This window comes from Fusarium redolens, assembly GCF_020744475.1.
Source record: "Fusarium redolens strain MPI-CAGE-AT-0023 chromosome Unknown BKA55scaffold_9, whole genome shotgun sequence".
In the NCBI taxonomy this organism is placed as follows: domain Eukaryota; kingdom Fungi; phylum Ascomycota; class Sordariomycetes; order Hypocreales; family Nectriaceae; genus Fusarium; species Fusarium redolens.
The window spans coordinates 1,172,194-1,199,983 of NW_025763672.1; the positions used below are offsets into that span (position 1 = coordinate 1,172,194).

Here is a 27,790-nt window from a genome sequence, read left to right on the forward strand (position 1 = left end):
CCCAAAAAGATAACTGAGGTGCGTTTTTACATACATTTGTAACCCGAACTCCACATTCATTATTCGTCTACCAGAACTCCAAAAAACCAAGTCGTCAACCAGTACTCCCTCATAAGCCTGGCGGTTTTATATGACCCAACAAACTCTCAGACAACGACGTGAGTGGAAAGATGTTCCACAGCCTCTTTGATGGATCGAAGCATTCGTTGATTAACGCAAAAAGGGCATCGCACGGGACGATCATCTCGAGTCATAGGCTGCTCCGAAGTAATAGGAGTGAGCGTGAGGTCAGTACTCATATCGTGCGCCGGAGTGGCCGTGTAGCGCTGGACGGAAGAGGCACGCACAGTCGGTGTGGTCAGAATGCTATTAGGCTGAAGCCCTGCTCTTTCCGCGCGTTCACGCTCTTCTCGTACAGCCGCTGCCTGCTCTTCAGCAGCTTGTTCTTCTTGCTGGAGCTGGCGCAAAGCATTCTGTAAGACAACTTCAGGATCATCATCAGCGTAGATGGGTTGGTCTGGCTGAGGAGGAGGGATTGCAGGAGGATCATGCGTCATCATGGGAGGAGGTGGTGGAGGAGGCGCCTGTTGAGGAGGGCCTGTCATTCTACGGACCACTTCATCGCGCACCAAGGCACATGTGTTGAGGGTGGGCTCGATGCCAACAACGCGCAGGACTTCTTCTTTGATCGCAGCTGGACTTGTGTCAGGGGCGACGCTCATGAAACGGGGGACACAATCTGCCAGATATCCTATATCTTCGGCGGCATTGATTCCTCCGTCCCCATGGCGGCGTTGTCGTCTGATCAAAAGACCGTAACGTTTCTTGAATCGATGGATCCAACCTGGAGAAAATTCAGGAGGGTTTTCATCCTTATATCGCGGCAACTGTCCGAATATTGATTTTGCCTTGTCACCAAGTTCTTCATTGGTAGGTTGGCGACCAGAAGCTTGGACCTGTTGATACCATATAAGGACGAGTTTCTCTACATCAGGCCAGTTTCCGTAGCGCAGACGGGAACCCGAAAGTTGAGGATTGTCACTATCTAGACGCGAGTACTTTGGTGACAGCGAGTGTGACACGGTAGATTGGCTTATTTGCTGGCCATACTGAGAAAAGAACCATTCGATACAAGCCTTGTGCGAGGGACGGATAGGTTGGCTATTCGCCCAGCGACGTAGAGCACGGCGTTGGTCGAGTGTTAGGGAATGTCTCTCCTTTGGCGATGCGCCGACGTGATCGCCGACATGGTCAACGGAGGTGACATCGTGGCCTACCTGAGCGACGGCATCAACAGGAGAGAGGTCCGGGGCGGGAGCGGCGACAAGGGCCGGGTCGGTGGTAGCAGCCGACATGCCCAGGACGGCTATCTCCTTAAGGTGTGGGTTCTCGATTTTGGGGGTATTGTATTGGAGATGGTGAGGCTATCGTTGTAACCGAAGAACGTGCGTTTGGGGGAGGTGGGATGTTTCGATTAAGGAGATAGTTGATGGCTGTTTGGCGAGAGAATGTCGATGGCGGGGGAGGAGTAAGCTTTGTACGGACGTCACGTGACATGTCCGCCAATGAATTAGAGGGCAGGTGCGTCAAACGGAGGATTAGGTAATCATACTGTATAGCAGAAATAATCATGATCATGGCATTATTGAGAAGAGAATATCGTTGAAATAGAGTTGTGACCTCTGATTCGTCTTCATATCAATCTCACCTGTTTTCTTTCACTGCATTCTTTACAAGATTCATGATATTGAATGCTCTTAATGGCCTCGACATATGCCTCCTCGATAATGTACTAGACTGAATCGCTAGTCCTGATTGTTTCCAGCAACTTTGATAGAAGCATGGATGTCCACAAGGATCACGGCCATAAGCATGCCAGGATAATTGGACATGGGGTTTCCTCCGTTTCGGCACAAATTTCCATGTTACCTAATTAGAAAAAGCATGCATGTCATGATGAATCCTCGTAAAAGGATAAACTCCTCGCTACGACGATTCGCCAAGGCGTATGGTTGGTTACAGTCATAGTTAAACTCTGTGAGCTGTCACTAAAGATTCATACCAGTTGAGTATAAATCGGGAGCTCATGTGTCAGTTCAAGAACTCGGCCAACCGTTGAGAGTGGGTAGAAACGGGATGGACAGGAATACAACCTCCGGGCCGGTCTCGCACTGACTCTTAATAGGCAGTGCAACGGATAACGGATGATCAGGTTGTAAGAAAAACAGAGATGCTGCTCTAATGGTTTCCTCGTTCGCCTACTCCTTACAAGCATTAACCTCAAACTATCATAAAGACTCGTTTAAGCTATCCCCAGAAGAACTCGTCAGACTCTGATAACGCAAACCAGAGACTTGATTACATGACTAGCGGCTCTCGATATGTCCGTCAACTTCCTGTTCAGGTATCCCCGCTTTGAGCATGAACCATGTCGCCACTTGGCTTAGAGTTCGAGAACTTTGAACATGTGCGCACTAGTTTCGTCTGCATGGCGATCTGCCGATACACTAATAAGTCGATATGTACCTGACTGGCTGGCTGTGTGATATTTCTGTTCCTCTACAGCCGTTTCAGTCCCCTTTCCTGCTCTTCAACATGCCAGACATTGATTGAGATAACGACTTATACGTAGGTAGTCGTCGATACGCAAATATTGCCACCGCTACTCGCTGCACATATACATCATACCCTACCCTTGTCGTCGACTTGTTCCAGAACAACCTGAAGAATCATCCATCATGGCCAGCACACTGGGAGACCACGATGGCTCCATGCCACATTATAGAGTTCCAGGAACCGCCAGATCTTCAACGGCTGCTTCAACGACATCTTCCTCCACAAGAATTGCCCTTTTCAACTCTCTCACGCCGTCCAGTACAGCCCTGGTCAGCGAGTGTGTGGATACACCATACCGCCCAATACCAAAAACCCTGAAGATATCTTGGCAATGGAACAAACTGCGAACTTTCTTTCTCGGCAATGATGGCTGCTCAAAGATGTTTGCTGTATCAGAACACTCCGGACTTTTTGGCCGAAATTCAGGTTCACCATGTCTACTCCTCCACAACGGACCAACCGGAAAGGACGAAATACTAGCAGCAGCTGGCGAGACGCTGCGGGACGGGTTATCTGACCCAGGTGTTGTCGAGAGTATTGTCAATGTATCCGCAGCCCCTGGGTCAGATATCGATATTAGGGTTGCCACTGAAATCGTACAGGCACTATACGATGAAACTGAGCAGTGCGTGGTATTTCGATGGGCAATAGAAACAAAGCAAGCAGAGACAGTCCAAGACTGTAGCTTTGTTCGGGAAGAATTCGAGTGGTCCATGACACCGCTCCAAGCGGCCAAGGATCCCAAATACTGCCACGAATTCAAGCTTTATCGAACTGGAGATATGAAGGCGCCATTGGAATATCTCGCTATGGCCTCGTGGAAGGAGGCAGCATGGAAGACATGCAAGATTGAGTTCTCGGATAAAGCAATGCAGCAGAACTTCGGAGATCGGTGGTCTCTAATGGTGGTGATGTCTGCCTTGAGAATGTGGCAGCTCGGTCGAACAGGACAAGCATCTTTGGAGTATGTATCGAACTGATACTACTCATTTTACTTTGTATCTTAGCGTTATTGTATTTACCAAAAGTAGAACCGCATATAAGTGTGTAATAGAGATTATAGATTTATTGATGACAACATGCAGTGTAAGGTTGTGAGCATAGCGATAAGTTTGCCTTATGGGTTTACGCTGTATAACATGCATCCATCCTTCGAGAACATTGCCCCTTATGGCAAGATCTTGAACAAAGGGAAAGAAACTCGCCGCGTCAATCTTGCTACAGCGAATTGGATATTCATGTAACAGAAGAGGGAGTTTGCCTCACTTTTCAGGTCCAAATTCAAGCTATCCTAGAGGACAAAATCAGCTGTATATGCTTGGGAACTCCAGATCACCAAATAGTATCAAAACAGTCTCCATGTTCAAATCGGCATACGGGTCCATTTACATTCATGTAGCGAGGCTGAAGTCTCGAGCCAGATGCAGTTGATTGGTACCGAGATCGATGACATATATTGAACTGCGAGGGACGAACATGACAGAACAAGAGGGTGCCGAACTGAAAACGCAATCCTCCCTGTTGAGAATCGGTTCAAAACGATAAAGCCCCTCGAATTGGCATGTCCAGGAATACCCGAGTTCCGTGTGCCTAGTGGAGATCAAAGTGAAAGGTAAGATCGATTTCTCCAAGTAACGGGATCGCACTCGCTGCGAAATGTCGATCGTAACATGACACTCAGCATTCCCTCACATCATGACTGCTACGCAGCTCCAGGAAACCTCAGGTCATAGAGATATGAAGGGCATATTCTGGGCCAGAGTTCGGTATCGGGATCCAGCCAGCTCCGCATCAATCACAGTCGCACTTAATAGGCGTATCCTCGAGTGCATCACAATGGGGAATAGTTCTTCGTTATGCCACAATTGGCGAAACCGGCTTTTGTTGGTATCTGAATTCGGCTGTCCGGCTCGATGAACAGCTCATGTCTGCATGACTTATAAACGTACACCGCATCCAAACAACCATACGACCATCGTCCTCGATCCAACCGTCTAGTTCTTCTTGTCCTGCTGATCAAGGAAGTTCCTGTTATGGGGTTAGTCCATGAAGGCTCAGCATCGTCAGGTGAATTCGCGCACTTGATGAAGTCGGCCTCGTCGGAGCTGGAGGCGTTGATGGGAGGAGTAGCAGTAGCGGTCGGCTTAGAAGAGCCGCCAGACAGGGCAAGCTTGGTGCCGACGACGAGAGTTCCCAACCAGGCCATGGCGAGCTGTCGTTCATGTTAGTTTTAGAAGTCTCTGGTTTGCGGCGAGCGCAATTGAGGTTGAACGAACGTAGTGACCGGCGACCTGCTTGCCAGCAATTGTGTAATAAGCGATACCAGCCATTGTGAATAATTAGACAAGACCGAAAAGGACGAATTGGGTGATGACGAAGGCAATGGGTGGATGTTCCAATGTTGCGGTTGAGATAGTTTGCCGAGCTCTCAAATTCAACTTAGAGCTTGTGCCTGGAATTACAGGCCTAAAGTGGATGAACTGCCCCAGAGTGTGCGGTTATTCTCCGGATCATATCGCTGATCGGGATCAATCGGATCTACGGAAGCAACGTCACTGACCCAGGGTTATTCAACTTTCTTGCAGCAGCCTGCAGCCATTCCAGTGGGTAAAGGTACGGTAGCGGCGGGCCATCAAAATGGAAGCTTCTACTGCCTTGAAAGCTTGCTATCGCATCTTTCTTTTCCTCAAACAACCTCATTAGTTTCTCTTCTGATTTTCTGTTCGGTCTTTGAAATGTCTTGGTGGGGTAAATCAAAAGACCCCAAGCCGGAGGAGAAGAAGAACGAAGCAACTCAGATCAAAGACACTATCGTTGAGAAGCTTCCCTCAAAGGACCAGCTACCAGAGAGTGTTCAGCAAGCTGTCAACAAGACAGGAAGAGACGGAAATGTCTTTGACGACATAACCGATGGCTAGTATGTGCGTCTTTGCGAAGGTGTAACACCAGCTAATCGAATATAGTGGCCCCGACTCAACCGATACCAATTTTCGATATGCAGCCTATGCTACGCGAATTCGAACAATCCTTCTGTCTGCGCATCGATACGTAGCCTACACCTCGGACATAGGAGAGTCGTTCCGACCCGTAGCTCACCCCAATCTCGTTCGCGCTGCCTACGGTGTATCTTGGCTGTATCTTATCGGCGATGTCTCGTATGAAGGTTACAAGTCATACTGGCACAATCAGCGTGTGTTGAACCCCAAGGTGCAACTCTCTCCTCGACAAGAGAAGGTTACTGGCCTTCCTGCCACCGAGACACGTCCGATTGAGCCGGGTACGGTGCCACCGCTTGAAGACTATCGCACTGTCATGGTACAGCGCGCAATCTTCCAGAGTGTCGCGAGTATGGGACTGCCTGCTTTCACTATTCATAGTGTTGTGAGGTATTCCGGCCGAGCCATGAAGAACATGAAGAACCAGACCATCAGGACATGGGCTCCAATCGGTTTGGGTCTCGCAGTAGTTCCCTTCCTCCCAGCCATGTTCGACAAGCCTGTCGAGAACGCTGTCGAGTGGGCGTTCCACAAAGGGTTCGAGACGTTCGGAGGTAAGGCCGCAGTAGGCAATGCGCCTACGACGGGTCGCGAGGATTTGCTGGCCAAGAGGCCAAAGGAGAAGGAACTGTAATACAAGACTTTACACCACAAACTCGGCGTTTTGGGAGGTGGAAGGCGCTCAACTCATGTTTCGATGTTCGATCAATACGTAGGAATCGTGTAGGCGACACAGAGTCGGCTACAGGCTTATACCAATCCAATTATGCAACAATGAACTCCATGGTGGGGAGGAGACCCCGCGATTAACCTGGTTTCTGGAAGTGGCTGTGCGCCAAACGGAGCTTATAAGTTATTAACAAGCCTGTGATTCTTACTCGTGATTTACGTGCATGATTCACAAAAGCCTTTCGGGACCTTGTTTTTGTTCTTCTCTCTTCAATCGCGCCTCATTCTTTTTCCCTTTCGACGTGTCAAAGCTTGTGGCACACTCGTTCGTAATCTGCCAAGCTTGGTCATACACGGACCCTTCCAGACGTTTCCTCGCCGCCGCCTTTTGTATCTGTCATCTTCATACGGAGACTTGCGACAACACCTCTGCCTACGAGTAACGCAGCCTTTCTACCATTTTTAAATACGAAACATCTTCACCATGGCGTCATCAAACACACCAGAAGCTCAAAATACCAGCTACGTCGAAATGCACGACAAAAACGAAGCCACGCTGATCGGCAAGCACTGTGAATATGACTACTGCAACCAACTCGACTTTCTCCCTTTCTTCTGTCAGTCATGCCGAAAGACATTCTGTCTCGATCACCGAACCGAAGGAGCACATAAATGTACAAATCCCGGTGCGTGGGCGGAGCGAAAGCGCCAGAGAGAGCTTGCGCAGCCCAGTATTGGACAGGGAAAGGTACTAAGGGACAAGGTGTCTCAGAAGCCTTGCGCATCACCTGAATGCAAGACTACAATCGGCACATCTTTGACGCCTGGTGTACACTGTCAAACGTGTAACCGAGATTACTGCCTGAAGCATCGTCTAAAGGAGGACCACAATTGCAGTAATTTGGTACCCATCGGAGCTCGACCTATGCAATTCGATGTTGGTCAGAAGACAAAGACGGCATTCGACAAACTGCGCGCATGGGGTACAGCAAAGAAAGAACAAGCTGGCAGAGCGTTGCCCAAACCAAAGCCAAGCTCTGCCTCAGCGCGTGTCATTGCTGTAAACAACCTGAAGAAGACAGCCAAGGGCGACGACAAGACACCTGTTGAGAAAAGAGTGTATATCTATGTGGAGGCAGAGGCAGAGACAGCGAAGGCCAAGTTTCCTAAGGGAGAGTTCTTCTACAACAAGGATTGGGTTGTAGGTCGAGTTCTGGATGCTGCAGCAAGGAGTCTGCAAGTACAAAACATCAACAACCAAAGCTCTGATGAGAAGGACAAGCTTCGTGTCTTCCACGTTGAAGGAGGCAGAATTTTGGAGTATAACGAAAAGGTTGGAACGGCGTTGCAGAGTGGGAACACTGTGGTTTTGCTGCGTGGCGTTGGACCAGCTACACCAGACCTGATTGAGGCATGAGCGTTGTGTTTTCTGGATTGGCTACCTATAGAGATGCATGGCCTGGCGTTGGGCAATTTGATACCAAGAGGAATGATATCAATGTATTTGTTTATTGAGAAAAGAGTATCATATTATATTGGTGGTTTCCTTTGGTTCCCCTGTGTTCTAACATGAGAATGGTGAAGCACCGTTGTACCTATACCCATCGTGAATGTATAAGACTTCTCCTATCAAAAAAAGTCCAAGTCAGAAACGCTGTAGGTACTATTCAACGAATACAAACTCTTGATCCCATTGACTGAATTCTTCGAATAAATTGGTATTTTGCTTACTGATACGTTTGATTTTATGCCGCAGTTTATGTTGCTGCCTCTGTATCGAACCACGTGATCGCGCGTCTGCCTCCCGTGCTCCCGTCTTCTATGACGAAGTACCCACCACGCTTTAGTCTAAGCCGTTCATCAAGCTTTAACTCATCCTACTTCGCAGAATGCGACAATCTTATTTACGATATCAAGATGCCTCCTTTAGTACCACGCAAACGCTTGCGTGAGTCGCCGCCACCTGGAGAAGGCAGAGCATCAAAAGCAGCCAAAGAGAAGCCCGATTCATCACGGCGCAAAGCAACACTGTACGATGACCTGGATGCATCCGCGACACCTAACTCAAACTCGATCCTCCATGGATTTGGAAATGATGATGATGATGCAAGTTCTTTGACATCGTTGTCAGAAGATGAATTCGAGGATGTTGTGCCACCAAACCAATTGAAAGGCAAGGAAGAGGATTCTGAGGACGATGAAGACATTGAGTTCGAGGATGTCCAAGCACCAGTTGCACCAATGCCGGACGCCCCGGTAACGTCCGGGGACTTGGAATTGACACTCACAAGGGACACCAGAATCTCACTCACAAACACATTCGACAGAAAAGGACCCTCAAAACGTGAGAGGAAGGTCCGGCATGCCACACATTGCGTTCACGTCATGTTACTTCTATGGCACAATGCTACCCGAAATGCATGGCTTTGTGACCCCGAAGTGCAGGCGACTATGATCTCTCATCTTCCTCCAAGACTCTGGGATGAGGTGGATCGATGGAGGCGCAACAGTGGTCTAGAAAAGAAGCCGACGCCTAAGAAGCCAGCAAGGGAAAACGCAAAATCGAAAGGTAAAGGCAAAAAGGTCCCGGACCGAAAGTCGCGCGACTGGGGTGCAGAGGCTGAGAGATTGGAAGAAGGGGCTGTTGATATGAGTCATGGAGATCCCCTATTTCGACTTATGCAAACGTTGTCAGCTTGGTGGAAACAGCGTTTTCGAGTCACCGCGCCAGGATTGAGGAAATGGGGATATATGTCCCTTGAGCGATTAGACCGTCTTACAAAAGCGCAAAAAGCTGAGGCCCATAATCCAGAGCAATTTGGTGAGAAGATCTCAAACCTTGAGGATTTTAGACATCATGCGAGGACCTGTGAAGGGAGTAGAGATGTAGGTGCCCAGCTGTTTACAGCTCTGCTTCGTGGATTGGGCCTTGAAGCGCGAATGGTCGCAAACTTGCCTTGCCTAGGCTTCGGATGGAATAAACTTGAGGAGGCTGAGCCAGAAACGAATGGAAGCGCGGATCAGAAAAATGAGACACCCGAGAAGAAGGTGAAAACGGCGACAAAAAACGTTACATCAAAGAAGAAGTCTACCAAGAAAACGAAAGAGACCACGAGAAATCCGACACGAAAAACAAGGCCCAAAACGGAGGTTGAAAACGACCCAGATGATCTGGAACTTGAGTACAAGGACACTGATGATGAATCTGTCGTTGAGATGGATGTCACGCCAAGGAAGACATCAATCAAGACACCAGCCAAAAAATATGACGCCGACATGGAATTTCCACATTATTGGACAGAAGTCCTATCACCAGTCACTAACAAATACCTACCCGTTGATGCTATCGTCAAAAACGTAGTTGGAACAAACCGAGATCTCATCGAATCTTTGGAACCCCGCGGAGCCAAGGCCGATAAAGCACGTCAAATCATGGCATACATCGTGGGTTATTCACGGGACGGAACTGGCAAAGATGTCACAGTCAGGTATCTGAAACGGAATATGCTTCCTGGCCGTACAAAGGGAGTGAGGATGACACCGGAGAAAGTTCCCGTCTACAATCGTCATGGGAAGGTGAAGAGATATGACCAGTTTGACTGGTTCAAAACCGCAATATCTGGGTATCTGAGAGGCAGCAAGAACTACCCTATAACCGAAGTCGATGAGATGGAAGAAGCAACAGATCTAAAGCCTGCAAAGCCCGAAAAGAAGGAGGTCAAGGAGGGCCAGGAGACATTACAATACTACAAGCAGTCCAAGGAGTTTGTCCTCGAGCGGCACTTGAAGCGTGAAGAGGCACTCAGACCTGGAGCGAAGGCTGTCAAAGTATTCAAAAACAAGGGCAAAGGTGGCAAGGTCGAGGAAGAGGACGTGTTCTTGCGCAGCGATGTCCTGAACGTCAAGAGTGCCGAGACCTGGCATAAGCAGGGACGGGCACCACTGGTAGGAGAGCAGCCATTGAAGAGGGTACCCTACCGTGCAGCTACAATAAATCGCCGGCGAGAAATCATGGAAGCAGAAGCTGCCACAGGAGCAAAGGTCCTGCAGGGGCTCTACAGCTGGGAGCAAACCGACTGGATCATTCCGCCACCGATCAAGGACGGTGTTATCCCTAAAAACGAATACGGGTATGTAGCCGAATGCTTCTTCAAATTTGAACCTACTAACCGAGCCGCAGGAATATTGACTTGTTTGCTGAACATATGTGTCCCGAGGGTGCTGTGCATGTACCCTTCCGAGGGGCTATGCGTGTTTGTAAAAAGTTACAAATCGACTATGCAGAAGCCGTTGTGGACTTTGAATTTGGCCACCGTATGGCTGTGCCTGTCATCCAGGGTGTTGTGATTGCTCAGGAGAACCACGATATGGTGATGGTAGAGCTCGAGAAGGATGAGGCAGAACGCGCACGAAAGGAAGATGAGAAGCGACGAAAGAAGGCGTTAGCTCAATGGCGTCGCTTCCTCATGGGCATGCGTATTGCAGAACGAATTCGACTGGAGTATGGCGAAATTACTGATGAAATATCCGTGTTTGGGCATGCTAGAGACTCGGTCCAGATCAAGAAGCAACCACAGGTCGAGGATGAAGACATGGCTGGTGGATTTCTTCCAGAGGGGTACGTGGAAGAAGAGGAGGAAGAGGAACTACCGGCTCACCACACTTCGAGCTTCTTCCCCGCTGTTGATGAGGACGATGACGGCGATGATGGACTAGTGATGGAGCATGACGGCGCAGATCAGCAAAGAGTAATGATGCAGATGGAGGTTGACGGCAAACAAGAACCGGCCCCGGAATCGCAGGTCGAAGTAGGGCCGGAGTCTGAATCGGAGTCACGACCGATGAACACAAAGTTTGATGCAGGGCGGAAGCATGAAGAGGAAGAGGAACCCAAACTGGAGGCGCAATCCGAGGCAGAGTCTGAGCCGCCGCAAATGAGTGCAAGGACAAGGAGACGAGGCCCAGCGAAAGCAGCCAAGGAAAAGCCTTCAGCTGGGCGTGCAACTAGACGGTCAACACGGAGCGGACGGAAAGTTGTCTCGTATGATGAAGATGCAATGGAAGAAGAAGATGAGGTGGGAGGTTCATATGCTGAATCTGAGGACGATGAGTAGGATTGGCCCCTGAGCGGTCCGGCTCACTGCAATATATGATATTAATGTGATAGTACGAATAATGATAATGCCTGTCAGTTGTCGGTTTGCAGGGGACGGGAAGTATCCGTTTGCGAAGTTTATACACTATTGAATTTTGTATTGCTCTTGGGCTGACAAACCACGGATCTGTGCATTGCCTGTTTGATAGGATATGAATTTTGTGTAACTGAAAACTGATTTGTTTCAACTATGAGAACTTGAGGTGACAAGTTCATAGAGCGAGAGGACAGACAGTTGAATAGGTAGTTCTTGGAGATCAGTATCATTTAAATAAGCCGTCTTTAGCATTGTGCTGTAGAATAAGTGAGTAATGCATCTACTCCTAGAGTGTATGGATTATGCGAATAGACCTTCTAGGCTAAAATGATAGGCGGATATTGACCTGGCAAGGAGTTGTTGGTTGTTATTCAGCTGAATGACCAACTGACAGCCCCTCATCTGCCCATCCACATCCATCCACATACATTTGGAGGAAGCATCTCATTGATTGATTGAGTTCGATTGACTGACTTTGATCCCTTCCGTAGAAACCTTAAGCCACAAACGCTGTCCATGCTCTGTTGTAGTTGTACTAAAGCAAAGCAACCTAAGCTCTACCTAGGTCCAGGCTAATGCTACCATTCATTCAAATTGGATGTCGCATCGTATCATACCCAAGTGCGACAGCTTATTTATTTACCTACAAACCAACGCATCCATCCATCACAAGACCCAAGGTTTCTTCCGTCATCTTTTGAACTTGGGCTTCTTAATCCTTTGAATTACTCTATCACCACAACCAAGTCTTCCCTGCATGTCCTTTGCATTAGTTGGTGTCGAATTCGTAAACACAAAGAGTATTATAGCCTCTGTTCTATATCTTGGCTTTGTCGTCAGTCACTCACTCAGCTCCCATCTCGTCTGACTCTTACTCCGCATCTCGTGAGCTTCTACCTTCTTTCCCATGAAGTTATTCCAACATTATGAATCTTCGACTCTATGGTTGACGGATTAATTCTTGAATAAATCACCCTCCTATGGCATATTGTGCCTCCCTCTAACTCTCTATTCTTCAACTTCTTCTTTCCCCTTACATAGTTTCCTATTTCGTATTGTTATCTTAACATTTCATTGTTGGCGAACCTCTACTCTATTGAAGCGAGCGGGGGTTTGAAACGAGGCAGCTTCGAACTGCGATAGTGCGATCATTAAACAATCACCTTTCATCCATTTTCCGATGGAGTCTTGAATAAAGCACAAAGAAGGATAGAAGGAGCTGGCCATTCATTCTCTCTCTTCCCATCCATTATAAGCGAGAAGCCCCAACGCCTTTTTACCTTCTCTTCTCTTCTATTCTATTTCGTCTTCTATTTATCCTCTAAATCCATCACTCGATCAACCATCGTCAACCGACCTCGAATTAATCAATCTCAACATCACGATACGACCGTCGCTTCCCTCGATCATTCCTCATAGCGAATCGCAATACAATCGACCAGCATAAGCCCAGTGTCCGACTTTGAGACGAGCGCCTTTGCTGAGTATTCACCAACCTCTACAAATCTAATACCTCTGTCGCAGGTAAGAAAATCGAGGTTCTTCTATCTCACTCATGTCCTTGCACAAACAAACAAACAAACAACGAGTCAAAATAGTCCACGCACCGCAAAGTCGCGGACTGGCTTCTCGTATATCTTGGAAACTTATCATCACCAGAGAAGAGTGCCAATTACAATCATGGACATAAGCTTTTGTGTTTAGCCGTGGCGTCATTATCACCGTGGACGCCGCCCTCACTTTTCAGTTCCCTCTTCATGGCGAAACTTGACTCTCATTTGCCTTTGCGCATGGCGTTGTTTCGGAGGAGACGAGGAAAGTGAAAGAGACCGTCGTCTTGAGGTGAAAGTGAAGGGTTGGTGCGAGGGTGCGACGCCAATACCATTAGTACTTATGTGACAGTCCTTGCAAGTGTTGATTCACTGTCGCAATTACCTCGTTCTGTCCCCTACTGCCACTGCTTCTTCTTCTCTATAGTCTATGCCCCTACACGCTGCCAGAACATTTATTCGTGAAGGATATCTGCGCGCGCAGTGTCAGCTGGCGGCAACATTATTCACAAGCTCTCGGAATGGAAGTGATACAGATCAATCCACCGCCAGATCAGAAACAAAAAACAGGGCTCTTCGAGACTCTGATTCCTTTGTCTTTGTCCTCCTTTCATTTCTAACCATCATCAACCTTAGGTCTCAGCTTTTAATTGCGCACAACAAGCCAAAGAACTACACCATCACGAGGATGGAGGATCCCGAAAGCGAGACCGAAGAATCATCTCCGCCTCTACAAGATACTTGCATACATGAAGTCACTGCTCTATTCCCCGACATCTGTCTCGACTATGTCCAGAAGATCGCTGGACCTCTTTCATTCGTCCCTCATGAAGTGATCAATCATCTTCTCGATCTCCAAGAGTCTGGGCAAGCATATCAAAAAGCAAAGCGACCGAAACAGACCATCGGCAAGAGGAAGCGCGCGACCGAAGGACAAGATGACGAGGATGAAGACGAGAAACTTCAGGATAGACTCTCTGAAGCAAAGCGCAAGTACAGTAACCTTGAAGGACATGTCATTGCTCCGAAGAGTACCCAAATGGCCACTATGTAAGTTTATCTCCCCTTTCGACCGCATATATTCCGTGATTATGTGGGTGGCTTTTTGTGTTAGAGCTTCGCGCCAGCATGACCGAGATTCGGGTTGAGGACCGCCCAGTTAACTTTGACACAGCAAGCAAATGATCGCAGGGGATTTCCCATTGGTACCAGTAAAGGTCATTCAACAGACCCTTTCTGACAACGGAAACCGCCTTTTCCCAACATTTATTGCCATCAATACTGCCATCAATCAGGCAGACGACCATCATCCGTTACCTTGGAAATTGAAGAAGACACCATCAATGCCGGCACAGCGATACAGAAAAGACAAAATCGACACGTCCATACAAACCTGCCACAACGATTGGGAGAAAGAACTGATGAGGGAACTCGAAGCTGCTAGATTACTGCAGTGGGATGTAGTTGAAAAGCGTCGGGCAGAAGCATTGGCCGAGGAGGCCGAGAGGATGAACCTTGAGTCGGCAGATGCAAGAGGAGAAGTAACCGAGTGCGGGTGTTGCTTTGTCGATACTCCGTGGAACAGACTTGTCTATTGCCAAGGCGATGATCCTCACGTAAGTACTACCCCCTTCAACTATACTATGGTGACTAGGGTTTGTGTGCATTGGGGAATATCATGGACTGCCCTGTGTTATCAGGAAATCTCTGGCTGACACCCTTTTAGCCTTTCTGTACCAACTGCGCTCGTCGACACGCAGAGACACAAATTGGCCTTTCCAAGTACGAACTTGAATGCATGTCCACGATTGGGTGCACGGCTGGGTTCTCGTACAGCGAGCGCCAGAAGTTCTTGAATAAGAAACTAACTGCGGCAATCGATCGAATTGAACAAGAGGCCAATCTGCGCATGGCTGAACTACCTGACCTCGTCAACTGCCCCTTTTGTCACTATGCAGAGGAGTACCCGCCAGTTGACGTCGATAGAGAATTCCGGTGCCGAAACGACGACTGCAAGATCACGAGTTGCCGGCTTTGTAACTACGAAACACATGTACCGAAAACCTGCCAGGAGGCAGCCATCGAAAGAGGTGTCGATTTGCGGCGGGAGGTGGAAGAGGCCATGTCTTCAGCCCTCATCCGCAAATGCAACAAGTGTATGACGCTCATTCGAGATTCTTTCCTTTGTACTAACTGCTAATGTCTTGGTAGGCCGTACCCCTTTTATCAAGGAAGAAGGCTGCAACAAGATGACTTGCACCCGCAAAGGCTGTGGCAACGTTCAGTGCTACGTCTGTTCCAAGTCTTGTGACTATGATCATTTCAATGATGAGAGACGAGGAGGCAAACAAGGCAACTGTCCCTTATTTGAGAGTGCTGAAGAGCGTCATGAAAACGAAGTCAATGAGGCTGAAAAGGCCGCCAAGCAAAAGGTCCTGGAGGAGAATCCAGAGCTTGCATCAGCGCCTGAACTTCTAAATTTCAACATGTCTGAAAGGGTCAAGACAGACGACATGCGGCGTAAAAATAAGTTTGGACACAGATATAGGGATCGAGTCAACTTCATGCCTATGCCGCCGCTGCAGGACGTTGAAGGCCAAATGCCTAGGCCGTTCTTCAATGTCCCACCGCAACACGCACAGCAAGTACAAGGACAGAACCCATACCTTATCCCTCGAGAGAATTTTGATATTTTGTTGAGGCACGAGCAAGCCCATGCCCAAGCGCAAGCCTACGCCCAACAAATCCGCGATGTCCAGGCCAATGGCAATGCCCAGCGAGTGGCAGAAGCCCAAATTCCTCTTCCGATGAACGGCCTGCAAGGAATGCAGAACCCAGTCCAGCAGCAAGCACACATGGGGATCCGACGTCGCCTTAAGAATGCAGTTGCTCGCTTTGGTAATAGAGCACCACTGCCAGGGGCACAGCAAGCACAACAACAACCCCAGGCTGCAGCGGTCCCAGTAGCACCAGGAGATCCGGGCCCAGTGATCCCAGGGATAAACCTTCAAGGAATGATGAATTTTGAACCATTAGGGTACATGATGGGCCAATTTGACGCAATGGAGCATTGGCGTGGCCAGGGGTAGCGATGACCGGGCTTGATGAGCGAAAGGACTTGGTTGAGAGGACAGACAGCTGCCTTTCTCAGAAACTTGACTGTGCATAGGGCCAAGGAGGGACACGACCCAATCTGACTACCACGTACTCTTTAGTAAGTGGTGCAAGAGGCCTGGAGAAGGTGAGGGAAATGGGAGCATGGTGATGGATTCAGTAGGGTGCTGCAGATATTTTGTGGGATAGCGTCATCTCTTTCATGGACTGCGAAACCGGAGTCTTCGTCATGTTGTTAGACGGCGTTTATTTCTTTTAATGAGATACTTTCTACCTCTCGAGAGGCATGCGGTGAGCGTTGTATGCTCTAATGGTAGGAAGGCAACACCTTGACTCATATCCTTTAAGTAATCAAAGCATATCATAATATTCATGTACAGCCCACTATCTATTTCTCCCAAATCGCTCATGCCACTTCCCTTTACCGCCGCCAAGTCCTTTCGTAGCACCAGCAGACAAATCAGGAACAGTATCTAGTTCCACAGTCTCCTTGATGGTAGAAATGATAGAGATGCCCTGCTCAACGGGTCCATCCGACGAGGCAGGCAAAGGTGTAGGTGAGAGGAGCATGAGAGCATTCGAAGTATTCTTCTGACGAAGAGCATACGTCTTTGTCGGCGTTTTGATAATAGCCGATGAATCAGAGTTCTCCATGGTCAATCTGACTAAGATTAGTATAGTGCTTGTGAGAGTGTAGGGGTTGACTTACACGGGTGCATCGTCGGATTCGAGAAGAGATAATAGGTCTGGAGGGAGCTCGATGAGGCGATAGTTTGCTGGGGAGGGGTTGTGTTGGACTGTGATACCGCGTGATTGGCTTGACATTGTGACGATGGTTTGTTTTTTTGGTGATTGTGTTGGTTGAGATGGATAGTGTTTGGTGTATGAGAGAGGAGGGATGTATCATGACGCGCTAAAAGTGAAGTGGGCGTGGGGTCCCACGTGAAGATCTCCCATTGGACTCTGGAGGCTGAGATGAATAAGTGACACTGATGGGTGAAGACAAAACTTTGCCAGAAAGAGTGATATATGCGATTGCTTTTGTAAAGACTCCGAATAATTGTAAGACCTAATATAATCAGATTGCTAGGTACAGAAATATCCATGCTTATGCGGATAGATAATATGTCATAAGATCTTATCTCTGGTGCCCCTCCATAATGAGGGACGAAAAGGCGGAATTGGGCGCGTTGAAAAACATTGTTATGAATGAAAATGCATACTTAATTATAGATCCAAAGGAAAATTCTATTACAAAAGCACATGTTTATCGCTCATTGATAAATCTATTCAAGCCCAAGATAAAAGAAGCTTAAATTGCTTTTGCTGACCTCTTCGCCTCATCAGGGACGATCAATGAGCAAATCTCACCCTCACAAACAGTACGACAATGAGTAAGATGCTCAGACCTAGAAGGTGTACGACTACCAATCTGTTTCAGTTATGTCAGATTATAGCCTCAAGAAGGATTTAGCCGCCCTTGTTGTGTAGCGTATAAATATGTCAGAGTAGCAGCTTTGCTCTTTTCCTCCTTACCTCTCCATTCATCTTAAAATGACCATCACTAATTCACACTTGCCAGAGAAAGTCGACGTCGTCGTCGTCGGCGCAGGCCTTTCTGGTCTTCGTGCGGCTGTTGAAATCCATGAAGCTGGCCATTCTGTTATCGTTCTCGAAGCTGGCGATAGAGTCGGCGGCAAGACTCTCAGCGTCGATGCCTCTCACTTGGGAGGTAAAGTCGATCTCGGCGCCGCTTGGCTCAATGATACGAACCAAAGCGAGATTTTCAAGCTTGCGCAAGAGTTTGGTTTTGATCTGATCGAGCAGAGAGCCACTGGGTACAATCTGCACCAGGAGGCAAATGGCGATGTTACCAAGATAACCCATGGTGTCGGAATGCCTGTACCTCCAGATGCAGCTGACATTGTTCAGAAACTCATTGAGAAGCTGAACAAGTGGGTTGACGAGATTGACCCAGAGAATCCTTCAGCTCATCCTGAAGCCGAGATGCTGGACTCTATGACGTTCAATCAACTCAGTGTGAAGTATCTGGGACCCGAACTTGGTCCTGCTGTTGCTGATGCGGCTACGAGTCCTCTCTTGGGTGTTGGGCCAGATGAAGTCAGCGCCCTGTTCATGGTCGACTATATCCGCAGCGGTACGGGCTTGGATAATATGGCTTCTGATAAGAAGGACGGAGGGCAATATTTGCGCAACAGACAGGGTCAGCACCTCAAACCTACCGTGAAGTGAGCCTTCAGCTGACAAGAAACAGGCAATCAGACCTTTTCGATCCGTCTAGCAGCAAAACTCCCAAAGACGTCTGTGAGACTTCGCAGCCCCGTCAAGACAATCAAACAAGGCTCGGATGGTGTCTTGATCGAAACAGCCAACCCTAAGCAGAACTTCCGAGCCAAGAGAGTCATTGTCTCAGTTCCCACGTGTCTCTACCCTTCTATCAATTTCGAGCCGCCGCTACCAGAGAGTAAAAAGACACTAGGCGAAAGCACTGCACTAGGCTGTACGTCTAAAGCCATCTTTGTCTTTGACAAGCCGTGGTGGCGTGACGCTGGTTTCAGCGGCATCATAGAATGCGAGACTGGTCCAATTCACTTCTCGCGAGATACATGCTCACCAGAAGATGGACAATACAGCATCACCTGCTTTGTCGTGGGTGACAGAGGCAGAGACTGGTCCAAGTGGTCATACACAGAGAAACGAAGAATCGTGTTGGAGCAATTCAACGGAGTCTTCAGTGGTGTCGGTGTAAAAGCACCCGAACCTGTCAATATCATCTTGCAGGAGTGGATCAAGCAGCCCTGGATTTGGGGTTGCCCATCACCGGTGATGATGCCGGGGACGTTGACGAGTGATAGTGGGAAAGCATTGCGTGAGGTGGTTGGGAGACTGCATTTTGTAGGCACTGAGACTTCGTTGGTCTGGAAGGGGTATATGGACGGTGCGGTGAGGAGTGGAATACGGGGAGCCGAAGAGGTTATTCGGGCTTTTAAGGGAGAGTTGGCGGAATAGCCACCCACCACCTGGACCTATATGATGTAGTTAACCCGTAGAACAGAAACAAGACAGACAGCCTTCATGAGAACGTAATTATTTATACTGAAGATATATTCCTTGGCAATCATATAGAAGGCTTATCTGTTGTCGGAAATAACTGAACGTGTCAGACGCCGCCTATGGAGACTTTATATTGGCGGGGCTCTCTCTAGGTTTAGCGGTCAATGCCTTGGAATTTAACAAGGGATCTCCCGCTGATCCCCGCCCAGGGCATGGTCAGCATTGAATTTGGTGTTTGACCGCTGTTGTTGAGATTAGGTTTTTTGTTGTCTAGGCCACCGAGTTTATTTAGGACACAACATACGAACAGGTACCAAGTATCATGGAGACAAAGACTACTGAGTTGGTATCGTACTAGCTGCAGACGTGAATAACAACAACAACAATACAATCTGATTCAATGACAAGGTTTGTTGTTCTTTCACGTGTTGTTGATCAACTGTTGGTTGAATGCAACATCAAAAGTGAATCTGTGTGACGCAGGATCGTATCGGGTTGTAGGGACCTGACCTGTAAATTTTAGTGGGTTTCTGGGCTGGTCCCAGTGGAGTTTAGTTGCCCGAGTTGGTGTGTTTACTTTCGAAACCGATGGGACCCACTTGTTCGCTTGTGTTCCCGCTCCCGATTCTGGGCCTTTGTTGACTCCCGCCCGACTACGGCCAAAGCTCAAACCTCCAAAATCAAACCCTCGTCTTTGTCTTGCTTAGGTTGTCTTGCCTTGCCTTGTCACATTTTCTAATCCTAGCCAATTTTTTCCTAACGACCCCCCCTCCCCCCCCCCCACGAAACTAGATCGACTTGCCCGCATGCGCGAATCTCTGTGTCCGTGACGAGGGAGGAGGCGACTCGTTCAATATCAAAGTCTCTCTCGTCTCTGTACTTTAGGCTTGAGTCTATCTTGGGCTGGGCCATTGGTTCATTGCTTCTCGTCGAATCGCTCTCCATCTGCGGCCCAACTTGGAGACCACCGCCCGTCAAGTCAACATCGACGTCAACACACATCGAAACCCTTCTTGACCAACGGTTTATTCTGACACCCTCGCCATGGTTCGCGTTACCGAGGAGTTGGCGCTGTCGTCTGACAATGTCACTCTATACCACGCCGCAGATCCGTTGCTAGGCCATCTTCCTCTATTACTTTTCCATGGGCCCTCGACTACCGCAAACTACACCCTCAACAGTTCTCGAGTCCAAGTCCACGTCTTCACCCCCGCCGGCTTCCAGAGCTTTCCTCGAATCACAATCTCGCCCAATTCTCCATTTTACGGTGTCGTCCACCATTTACCCCGCGAGTTTCAGGGCGATGAGGTCTACCGCGCTCTCGCCTTCGGCCTCTTCAAGTACTTCACAGAACTGCCCGATGGCGTAAAAACATACCTCAAGAACCTATATCCTACGCGAGGTCGACGTCCAGGCAGTGCACCTACTCTGTTCAGCGAGCAACATGCTGCCGAGATTGTTAAGGACATGGTCCAGAGCGACCACACAGCCGACATCATCGAGACATTACAAGATGCTCTGCAAACACAACACATCAGTAATGTTGACCTCGACTTTGTTCTGCCACCAGGCGCTATCGTACCACTTCAAGCCGCCGACCTCGAGGACGTGCCCGACGACGAAGAGGATATCCTCGACCCAACTTTGCGCCAGTATGGAGGATACACCTCGCTGATAAAGTTATTCGGAGAGCCAGTCTTTTTGCCGACTAGTCGTTTACGAAGAGCGCCCTCCAAGCCGACCGCCTTAAATCGAAGCAAGTCGTTTCTAAAAGATCAAAAGGTCGAATTGCGCATGAAGCTGACAGAATTGGTGGAGACTGAGGAGCGCTATGTGGGCAAAGTGAGGGAGCTGGTAAGGCATGTCGCAGCCGATTTTCGAGAGAGCGCTCAAGCGCGAGCTCCTGGCAGCCTAAGCCCCTCCGAGGAAGAGTTGGAGAAGCTCTTCCCCAGTTCTGCAGATGGCATCCTTCAGGTCAACTCTGCCTTTATGGAGGAGATGCGGAGGATCATAAACGACACCGAAGAAGAAGCCTTGAAAGATATGGAAACACCTACGATGAGCTTTATGGGGTCCAAACTGGGCAGAACAAAAGACCCAAGTGGTGCTCTACAAATCGCCAGGTTATTCTTGGAGTGGTTTCCAAAGTTCACAGAGTGCTATCAGGATTATATCAAGGCCAGCCAGCATTTTCCCACGTTACTCAACTCTTTCCTCGACCAGCAATCGAGTTTCAAACAAAGGGTGGCTCAGGCTGGTGAGCAGACGATACGCTCTATTCTTATTGAGCCTGTCCAGAGACTTCCTCGCTATAGCTTGCTTATAGATCAGATCGTTGGCTGTATTCCTATGACACACCCCGCCTTACAACCCATGTTGAAGGCGCGAGACATCATTACAAATATCTGCTCAATGGACGATCCCTTACCCGACAAGCCTCATGTCGCCAATCGACTTCGAAATATGGTTGAAGCCTGGCCTTTGAATCTTGAACCACAAGGACGTCTCATTGCAGCCGCTGATTTCACCGAGTTAGCACCACCTTTTCAGCCGTTGCTCAACCAGTCAGATAAATCTGGCATCTTCCTCCTCTTTTCAGATTGTGTTGTTATTCTCAAGAAGATGAGCGGGAATATGACAGGACGAGAGCTTCTTCGTGAGATCGAGAAACCTTCAGCAGCTGGTTTACTTATTTCTATGACCAACGCAGCGGGAGGTCCAGCGGCATATGAGTTCGTATTTACAGGATGGCATGATATGGCGGACGTGCGATTTACCGAGGCAGTAGATGGCACACTCTTCTGGATGACTTCGACATCAGAAATGAGGGGAGCTCATCCAGGAGAGCACCGGATCAGCAAGGCCGTCACATCACGATGTTTCCTTTTACAAGAGATGTACGAAGCCAGAGCCGCCAAGTGGGGAGAGGATGTGGTCAAAGCGAGAGTCGAAGCTCGGTTCTCGGAAAAAGAGCGAGAGGATCCAACCTGGACTCTACGATCTGCGCGTATGCCAGATAGCAATCTGGGTCTTCACGCAGCTATCTTCCAGGAGGGCGCCGACCAACTCATCGAGGGCCGCAAGGAGCCTGCCCCGATTCGAGTGGTCGTCGATCATGACAGGGGCACTAAAGGAGCCCCTGTAGGCCATTACGGTGTCGAGATTGTAGTGAATGTGGCCACCAACGATATGAAGAGGGTATCGATGCTCACAGTTGGGCTGAATGGGAGGCAGTTCCAGGACGAAGTTGCTCTGGAAGACTTCCTCCCCACAATGTCGAGAAGAGGTGAGAATCAGCACGATAATCCCTTGGGCCTTAAGCTAACCAGTAACAGTTATTCAACTATTAAGCACGCAACATAGTGTCTCCAATATGCAATTGACGGCACCTCTCGTCTCATATTACTCCAAGACACTACATGGACTCTTACTCAACACAAGAGCGGAGAAGACCAAATCGTTCTTGGCTTCATCCCCTGTCAAGCTTCTCTCCAGTTTCTGGGGAGGCAGCTCTGTCCATATCTCCGACACGGCAAGTCTGGGCTCAAAACACAAGCAGGTACCTTCAATACACCGAAACAACAGCCAAGCATCTGTTGTCAGCTCAATAAGGGGAGGCAAGGACAGTGTATCTCAAGAGGAAACCCGGACCGAAAACCCATTAGTACGCCTAGAGCAGACGTTTACTGGATATGTTGCTGTTCTCCAGTCCCGCAAGGGCCTTATTATTGGTCGGACATTGCTCCAACGTTCTGTGGTTGACGAGCTGTCTGTGAACGAACTATACAACAGACTGATTGAGAGCCCGTTTGACGTTGACGCCGCCGCCGATCTAGGCACCGAGGTCATATTTGTGGCTTTTGAAAAGTTCCTTCGCATTGCTTGGGCCGATCAAATCGGTCCTGTCATGTCAATGCATTCCCTTGATACGCTCCAGGCGCGGGTGAATAAGAGAGTGCCTGGTGACTTTGCGGATTTCGTCAACTTTTTGTTTGGAGACATGGCACCACAGAATCGTCGCGCTTTCACTGCCCTCATCAAGCTTTTGGCCAATCTGCTGGACGGGTGTGGCAACGATGGTGACAGGGGAGCATTAACACTTGCTTTCGCAGAGCTGCTCGTCTATGATGGAACAGCTCCTAATTATATCAACCTTCTCGATCGTCTGGTGGAAGACTGCGATCGAATTTTCGAAGAACCCGGCTTGAATCACAGTTTTAATCTTGATAACTCAACATACGAGTCGATCAACTCGGCGATCCGTGGCAAGGGGTACACGCCCTCATTGGCCTCAAACACCTCTTCGCTGCGTCGCAAATTTGGTTTCGAAAATCTGTTACGGCAAAATAGCAGAGATGAGAGACCTTCAGTATGGCGACAGCTCAGCAAGCATAGAAATCCCGCCACAGGTGAGGTAAACAGCTTATCTAAAGCATCGTTAGGCCGTTCAAGGTCTATCGATGATAACACACTGCCCAAAAAGCTGTCAAGACGCCCAGGTTCCAAGGATCGTCCGCCCATAGCAGGGGCGTTTGACGAAATGCAAAGACCTGGCAGCTCTCATAGGTTATTGGAGACCATTGGTGAGCCGGAGACAGAGAAACCACTTCCACGGTCGCCCAAGAAGAAGCGGCGTAGTTCATTATCAGACCTCAAGAGTCTCATGGCAGCAACTACACTCGAAGATGATGAATCACCGCAACCGCTTCAAGACGCAAAAGAAACATCAGAAAAGGTCAACGCGAGCCCCAAGGCGACATCTCCGTCTAGAATACCTGTTAGTCCCGGTGTAGCGACGTTGAGAGGTTCGAAGCAAAAGGAGAATGTTCCAGATCCGTTTCAGCAAATTACGTCGCCGAATACTTTGGCGCCCAGTCCAATGGAAGTTTCAGAAGAGCCAACACGACGCACGTCACCAACCAAAGGTCACAGGCACTCGAGGACCCTGTCATCAACTAATATCCCGACATTGCGCCCCTACCGCTCAGCGCCTCCAGGATCTGAATCACCGCCACGTCCAAGCTCAAGTCCAACCAGGCGAGGAACGCAGAGACTCCGCTTACAGTCCCCGCAAAAGCTTCGAGAGCGACTCAACACCGAGAAGCAGGCTGTCGACGACGTGGATGCTTCTCTCAGGTCTGAGCTATCCAAAATTGGTGAGGAAATGGCACGTGTCAACAATACACGACCTCCGGGCTCCCAGTCTGTCGATATGAGACGAGTCAGTGCTGCAGTTCGGGAGTTGGAAGACCGCATTCCTACCGCTATTCAGGAACTACAAGATAAGCAAAATGCAATCCAGCGCGACATGGAAACCACGGTCAAGGCAGCCGAGGCCAAGGTGCGAGCGATTGATCAACTATACAAGGAGGCAGTGGCAGAGAACGAGTTACTATATGAGAAGTTCAACGGAGAGCTTGGCAAGATCGTCAAGGCCCTCAAGGGCAAGGGCAAGGACGAAAAGGAAGAGCTGATGATGCGACTCCGCGATCAAAGTGACGAGACAGCGCGGATGAAGAAGGAGAACGCGCGACTGAAGCGCGAGATGGTGAGTCTCCGCGCGGCGTTGAAGGGGACGACGGAGTAGGCGCTGCTGTCCTCTGGGAGGCTGGCTGGAAGGCTGTTTGGGCGTTTGAAAATGATTTTGATGGTAATGAGCCAAGGTATTTGTCATGTTTCCACGGCCGGGCTGTACATAACGCGGCGGGTTCTGGGCTTTGTCGGATTAGGGGGTAGGATCAGGGTCGTATGGCACGGACTGGTCCAAGTCTGGGAATGGGTGGCCGGGACAATCAATAATGGATTGATGTCATGTTTATACAATATGAATTAGAGGTTACGAAGTGTCATGATGACGATAATCTATCTGTTCAAGCTGGGTATCATATATGTGAATTTTGTGAGGCTATGGGCTGCTTTGTTCGATCCAGCATTCAAAGAATAAAGGACCGGCCTGGACAGAACGAATTGGTGTTGTACTCCGACCACCGAGGGAAGAGCCTTGTTTTAATGAGGTATCGTTTGGTGGTTGGAGATTTGGTTGAGAAGGAATCCAATGTTGAGGATGCTAGATCAGTCAGTCAAAATTCGTCTGATAACCGATATACTTACACCTATAGGAGCAGCGGCATCATCACGTAGCTCAACGGCAACAGTAAAAGTGCTCCCTTCAGGTAAATCGGGCATCATCTGAGCCTTCTGCGCCACCCTCCTCAGAGCACCTCTAAGGGCCTCATTAACATCCGTCCAATTCACCACACCATCATCGTCACCCTCCACCAACGCAGGGTTGTAAGTCGCCTCCTCTCTATCACCCCACCCGGCAGGAAATAAATCAACGTCAAAGACCCATCTCTCCAGAACATCAAACGTCTTTGCAGCATGCATCGCAATAGCTATACGACGTACAGTTCCTTTGCGTAATTGTGCCGCTACTGAAGCCACTGCGTCGTTTATCCATGTGCAGAGACCGGGATGGCGGGATTGATGGACGGGGAGATTAAGGGCTCGAGCGGTTAGAAAGGTTGTCTTGGGGTAGAGAGCGCGGTGGTATAGGAGGGTGTGCAGTGTTAGTGTTAGGAAGGTAGTGAATGAGGAAAGGAGATGGGATGCTTGGGAGGCGGGGATTAACGGGCCTGTTTCCATTTTGAGGTGAGTTGAGATGAGTTGAGGTTCGTGAAGAACTGGTGATGGTAGAAATTGGTGGTTTGAGACGGTACGTGGTGGGACGCGTTGAGTGGAACGCGATATCACGTGAGTGTCGTAATGAGAATGGCATGTCTACCTACCTCGGTAGATACAGTTTGACATATTAGTGAGGCATTCATAGCATGTTGGGGTCACTCAGTGTTGCCATATTTCAAGCCTGAGATTATTAATCTTATGCGCCCAATTAATGCCTTATCTAGGCAACCAATTCTGCGCCAATACATGGCCTTTCTCCCGAATCACTGACACTGCCCCGCGATACCCAAACTGTAGGATCCACATATAGGGCTGAAGAGGCAACTATTTCATGACGCCGCTTCCCAAGCCTCCTCAGCATTAACTCATAACCTCCATCTTCTCCACTCACTATCTTCTTTAGCGAACTACTCACTATAACTAAACTCCACTCATCAACTACTTCATCAAAAAAAGACATCAGAATCATCGCAGTTCATCATGTCAGAACCTCTCAGCGTTGCCGCCATTCTGGATGGCATGGCAGACGCTCTACCAACGCATCCCACCAATGACAGTTCATCTGACCTCGCTTCATCATACGAAGTCATCGCTCTCCTCATCCACTCATATCTCGCTGCTCTCGGCTTCAAGCTCCTGGGTTTTGATGAGGACAAGAACATACGTAAGTTTACAATCCAATATCATCATGACTTAGCTCACATGGAACAGCCGAATGCGAGTCTCTCGCTCCTCGTCTACCACCACAATGGAATTCGGGTTTCGGTTCTTACAGTTTTGTCTACAAACACAAGCAATCAGCCATGACCTTCAGCATCCGTATTGACCGGATGGGTAAAAAGGTCGAGGTTCGAGGAGTAGCTGTTGGCGATGACAACATCCGTCGTTTCGAGAGGTCGATCAGCGACGTTGTGGATTCTAAGAAACTCCCACTTCGCATCACCATCAAGGACGGTCAGGAAGATCGAGGTGATCTTCCCGAGAAACTCCGCGGTGTCTTCACCTCTGAGCAAGCTATTGCTGGTATGTCCTTTCGCTTCCCTTGGGTAGCCATCACATACTAATTCATGTTGCCAGATATCCTACATGATCTCAAGGTCAATATCGTACAAAAGCTCATCCCAAAACTTCAAAGCGAAGGCTATGTCGAGACAGCTGAAGCTGAAGCTAATGCACGCTCCGAGCGCCGCGCCCAAGAATCTCAGAACCCAGACCGTCCGTTCCGTGGCGATCCTGTACCAAACCCACACCCGCTTCAACCCCCGGCGAATCCACTCCCTGAGATGGCTCGTCCCCGGCCTGCTCCAGTAGGAGACTTCCCTCCTCCCGGCTTTGAGGATGAGTACGAGATGAATCGGCCTCCACGAGGCGGTCTTCAAATGCCAGGAAGATCACCCTACAACATCGGTCACGATGACTTAAATCCTCCCGGTCTAGGTCCGCACGATCCTCTCCGTGGTTCCTTCATTGGCGGAGGACTACCTCGTCCTAGTGGTGGCTCAGGTATGCATCCTACGTTCGATGATCCTTTGTTTGGCGGACAAGGAGGTGTCGGTTCGTCCGGTTTCGATCCCCAAGCACCGCCAGGAGCCCGCTGGGATCCCACTGGCCCTGGTGGCAATCCGAGATTCCCTGGTCCTGGTAGTGGAAGGGGAAACAATCCCTTTGGTGGAGGTTACGGTGGCGGATTTGGAGGAGGCTTTGGCGGAGATATCATCTAATAGCAGAGAAACAGGACATCATGACAAGCGATGATTACCAGCAACGGCTAGCTAGATACTAATGGCGGGTATACGCTCGCTTGAACAGAATGATTAATGATCAATTCTCTTCTACTCATCCATTTCATGTTTGGCTTTTCCATTGTGATATGACCCGTTCCTCGTTAATTCAT

General features: G+C 49.0%; 10 protein-coding genes across 10 annotated transcripts; 7 read left to right on the plus strand and 3 right to left on the minus strand.

Moving 5' to 3' along the window:
• Positions 1-2,738: 2,738 nt before the first annotated feature.
• BKA55DRAFT_540315 (uncharacterized protein) lies at positions 2,739-3,714 on the plus strand (the record flags this gene model as incomplete). The annotated part of the gene is made up of 3 exons (XM_046190246.1): positions 2,739-3,580; positions 3,624-3,659; positions 3,702-3,714. The coding sequence occupies 3 exons, from the start codon at positions 2,739-2,741 to the stop codon at positions 3,712-3,714; spliced, it is 891 nt and encodes a 296-aa protein (XP_046048693.1).
• An 896-nt stretch (positions 3,715-4,610) lies between these two features.
• On the minus strand, positions 4,611-4,946 carry BKA55DRAFT_691007 (uncharacterized protein; the record flags this gene model as incomplete). Its single annotated transcript, XM_046199594.1, has 3 exons — positions 4,611-4,644; positions 4,698-4,828; positions 4,893-4,946. The coding sequence occupies 3 exons, from the start codon at positions 4,944-4,946 to the stop codon at positions 4,611-4,613; spliced, it is 219 nt and encodes a 72-aa protein (XP_046048694.1).
• Positions 4,947-5,074: 128 nt separating this feature from the next.
• Positions 5,075-6,458, plus strand: BKA55DRAFT_570285 (mitochondrial 18 KDa protein-domain-containing protein). The gene is made up of 2 exons (XM_046192994.1): positions 5,075-5,533; positions 5,580-6,458. The coding sequence occupies exons 1-2, from the start codon at positions 5,352-5,354 to the stop codon at positions 6,244-6,246; spliced, it is 849 nt and encodes a 282-aa protein (XP_046048695.1). The 5' UTR covers positions 5,075-5,351; the 3' UTR covers positions 6,247-6,458.
• Positions 6,459-6,460: 2 nt separating this feature from the next.
• On the plus strand, positions 6,461-11,723 carry BKA55DRAFT_664375 (uncharacterized protein). Its single transcript, XM_046197695.1, has 3 exons — positions 6,461-7,662; positions 8,112-10,411; positions 10,462-11,723. Exons 1-3 carry the CDS (start codon positions 6,766-6,768, stop codon positions 11,393-11,395), a joined length of 4,131 nt encoding a protein of 1,376 aa, XP_046048696.1. The 5' UTR covers positions 6,461-6,765; the 3' UTR covers positions 11,396-11,723.
• Positions 11,724-13,711: 1,988 nt separating this feature from the next.
• BKA55DRAFT_691011 (uncharacterized protein) lies at positions 13,712-16,112 on the plus strand (the record flags this gene model as incomplete). Its single annotated transcript, XM_046199595.1, has 4 exons — positions 13,712-14,073; positions 14,198-14,639; positions 14,750-15,179; positions 15,235-16,112. The coding sequence occupies 4 exons, from the start codon at positions 13,712-13,714 to the stop codon at positions 16,110-16,112; spliced, it is 2,112 nt and encodes a 703-aa protein (XP_046048697.1).
• A 409-nt stretch (positions 16,113-16,521) lies between these two features.
• On the minus strand, positions 16,522-16,962 carry BKA55DRAFT_691012 (uncharacterized protein; the record flags this gene model as incomplete). Its single annotated transcript, XM_046199596.1, has 2 exons — positions 16,522-16,798; positions 16,847-16,962. The coding sequence occupies 2 exons, from the start codon at positions 16,960-16,962 to the stop codon at positions 16,522-16,524; spliced, it is 393 nt and encodes a 130-aa protein (XP_046048698.1).
• A 505-nt stretch (positions 16,963-17,467) lies between these two features.
• Positions 17,468-19,267, plus strand: BKA55DRAFT_389524 (uncharacterized protein). The gene is made up of 2 exons (XM_046186007.1): positions 17,468-18,361; positions 18,413-19,267. The coding sequence occupies exons 1-2, from the start codon at positions 17,692-17,694 to the stop codon at positions 19,165-19,167; spliced, it is 1,425 nt and encodes a 474-aa protein (XP_046048699.1). The 5' UTR covers positions 17,468-17,691; the 3' UTR covers positions 19,168-19,267.
• A 989-nt stretch (positions 19,268-20,256) lies between these two features.
• BKA55DRAFT_540321 (uncharacterized protein) lies at positions 20,257-24,799 on the plus strand (the record flags this gene model as incomplete). Its single annotated transcript, XM_046190248.1, has 2 exons — positions 20,257-22,498; positions 22,548-24,799. The coding sequence occupies 2 exons, from the start codon at positions 20,257-20,259 to the stop codon at positions 24,797-24,799; spliced, it is 4,494 nt and encodes a 1,497-aa protein (XP_046048700.1).
• A 275-nt stretch (positions 24,800-25,074) lies between these two features.
• On the minus strand, positions 25,075-26,032 carry BKA55DRAFT_570293 (HORMA domain-containing protein). Its single transcript, XM_046192995.1, has 2 exons — positions 25,324-26,032; positions 25,075-25,279 (listed from the first exon to the last, which is right to left on the minus strand). Exons 1-2 carry the CDS (start codon positions 25,855-25,857, stop codon positions 25,118-25,120), a joined length of 696 nt encoding a protein of 231 aa, XP_046048701.1. The 5' UTR covers positions 25,858-26,032; the 3' UTR covers positions 25,075-25,117.
• Position 26,033: 1 nt separating this feature from the next.
• BKA55DRAFT_570298 (PI31 proteasome regulator N-terminal-domain-containing protein) lies at positions 26,034-27,709 on the plus strand. The gene is made up of 3 exons (XM_046192996.1): positions 26,034-26,560; positions 26,608-26,919; positions 26,974-27,709. Exons 1-3 carry the CDS (start codon positions 26,377-26,379, stop codon positions 27,615-27,617), a joined length of 1,140 nt encoding a protein of 379 aa, XP_046048702.1. The 5' UTR covers positions 26,034-26,376; the 3' UTR covers positions 27,618-27,709.
• Positions 27,710-27,790: the final 81 nt, after the last annotated feature.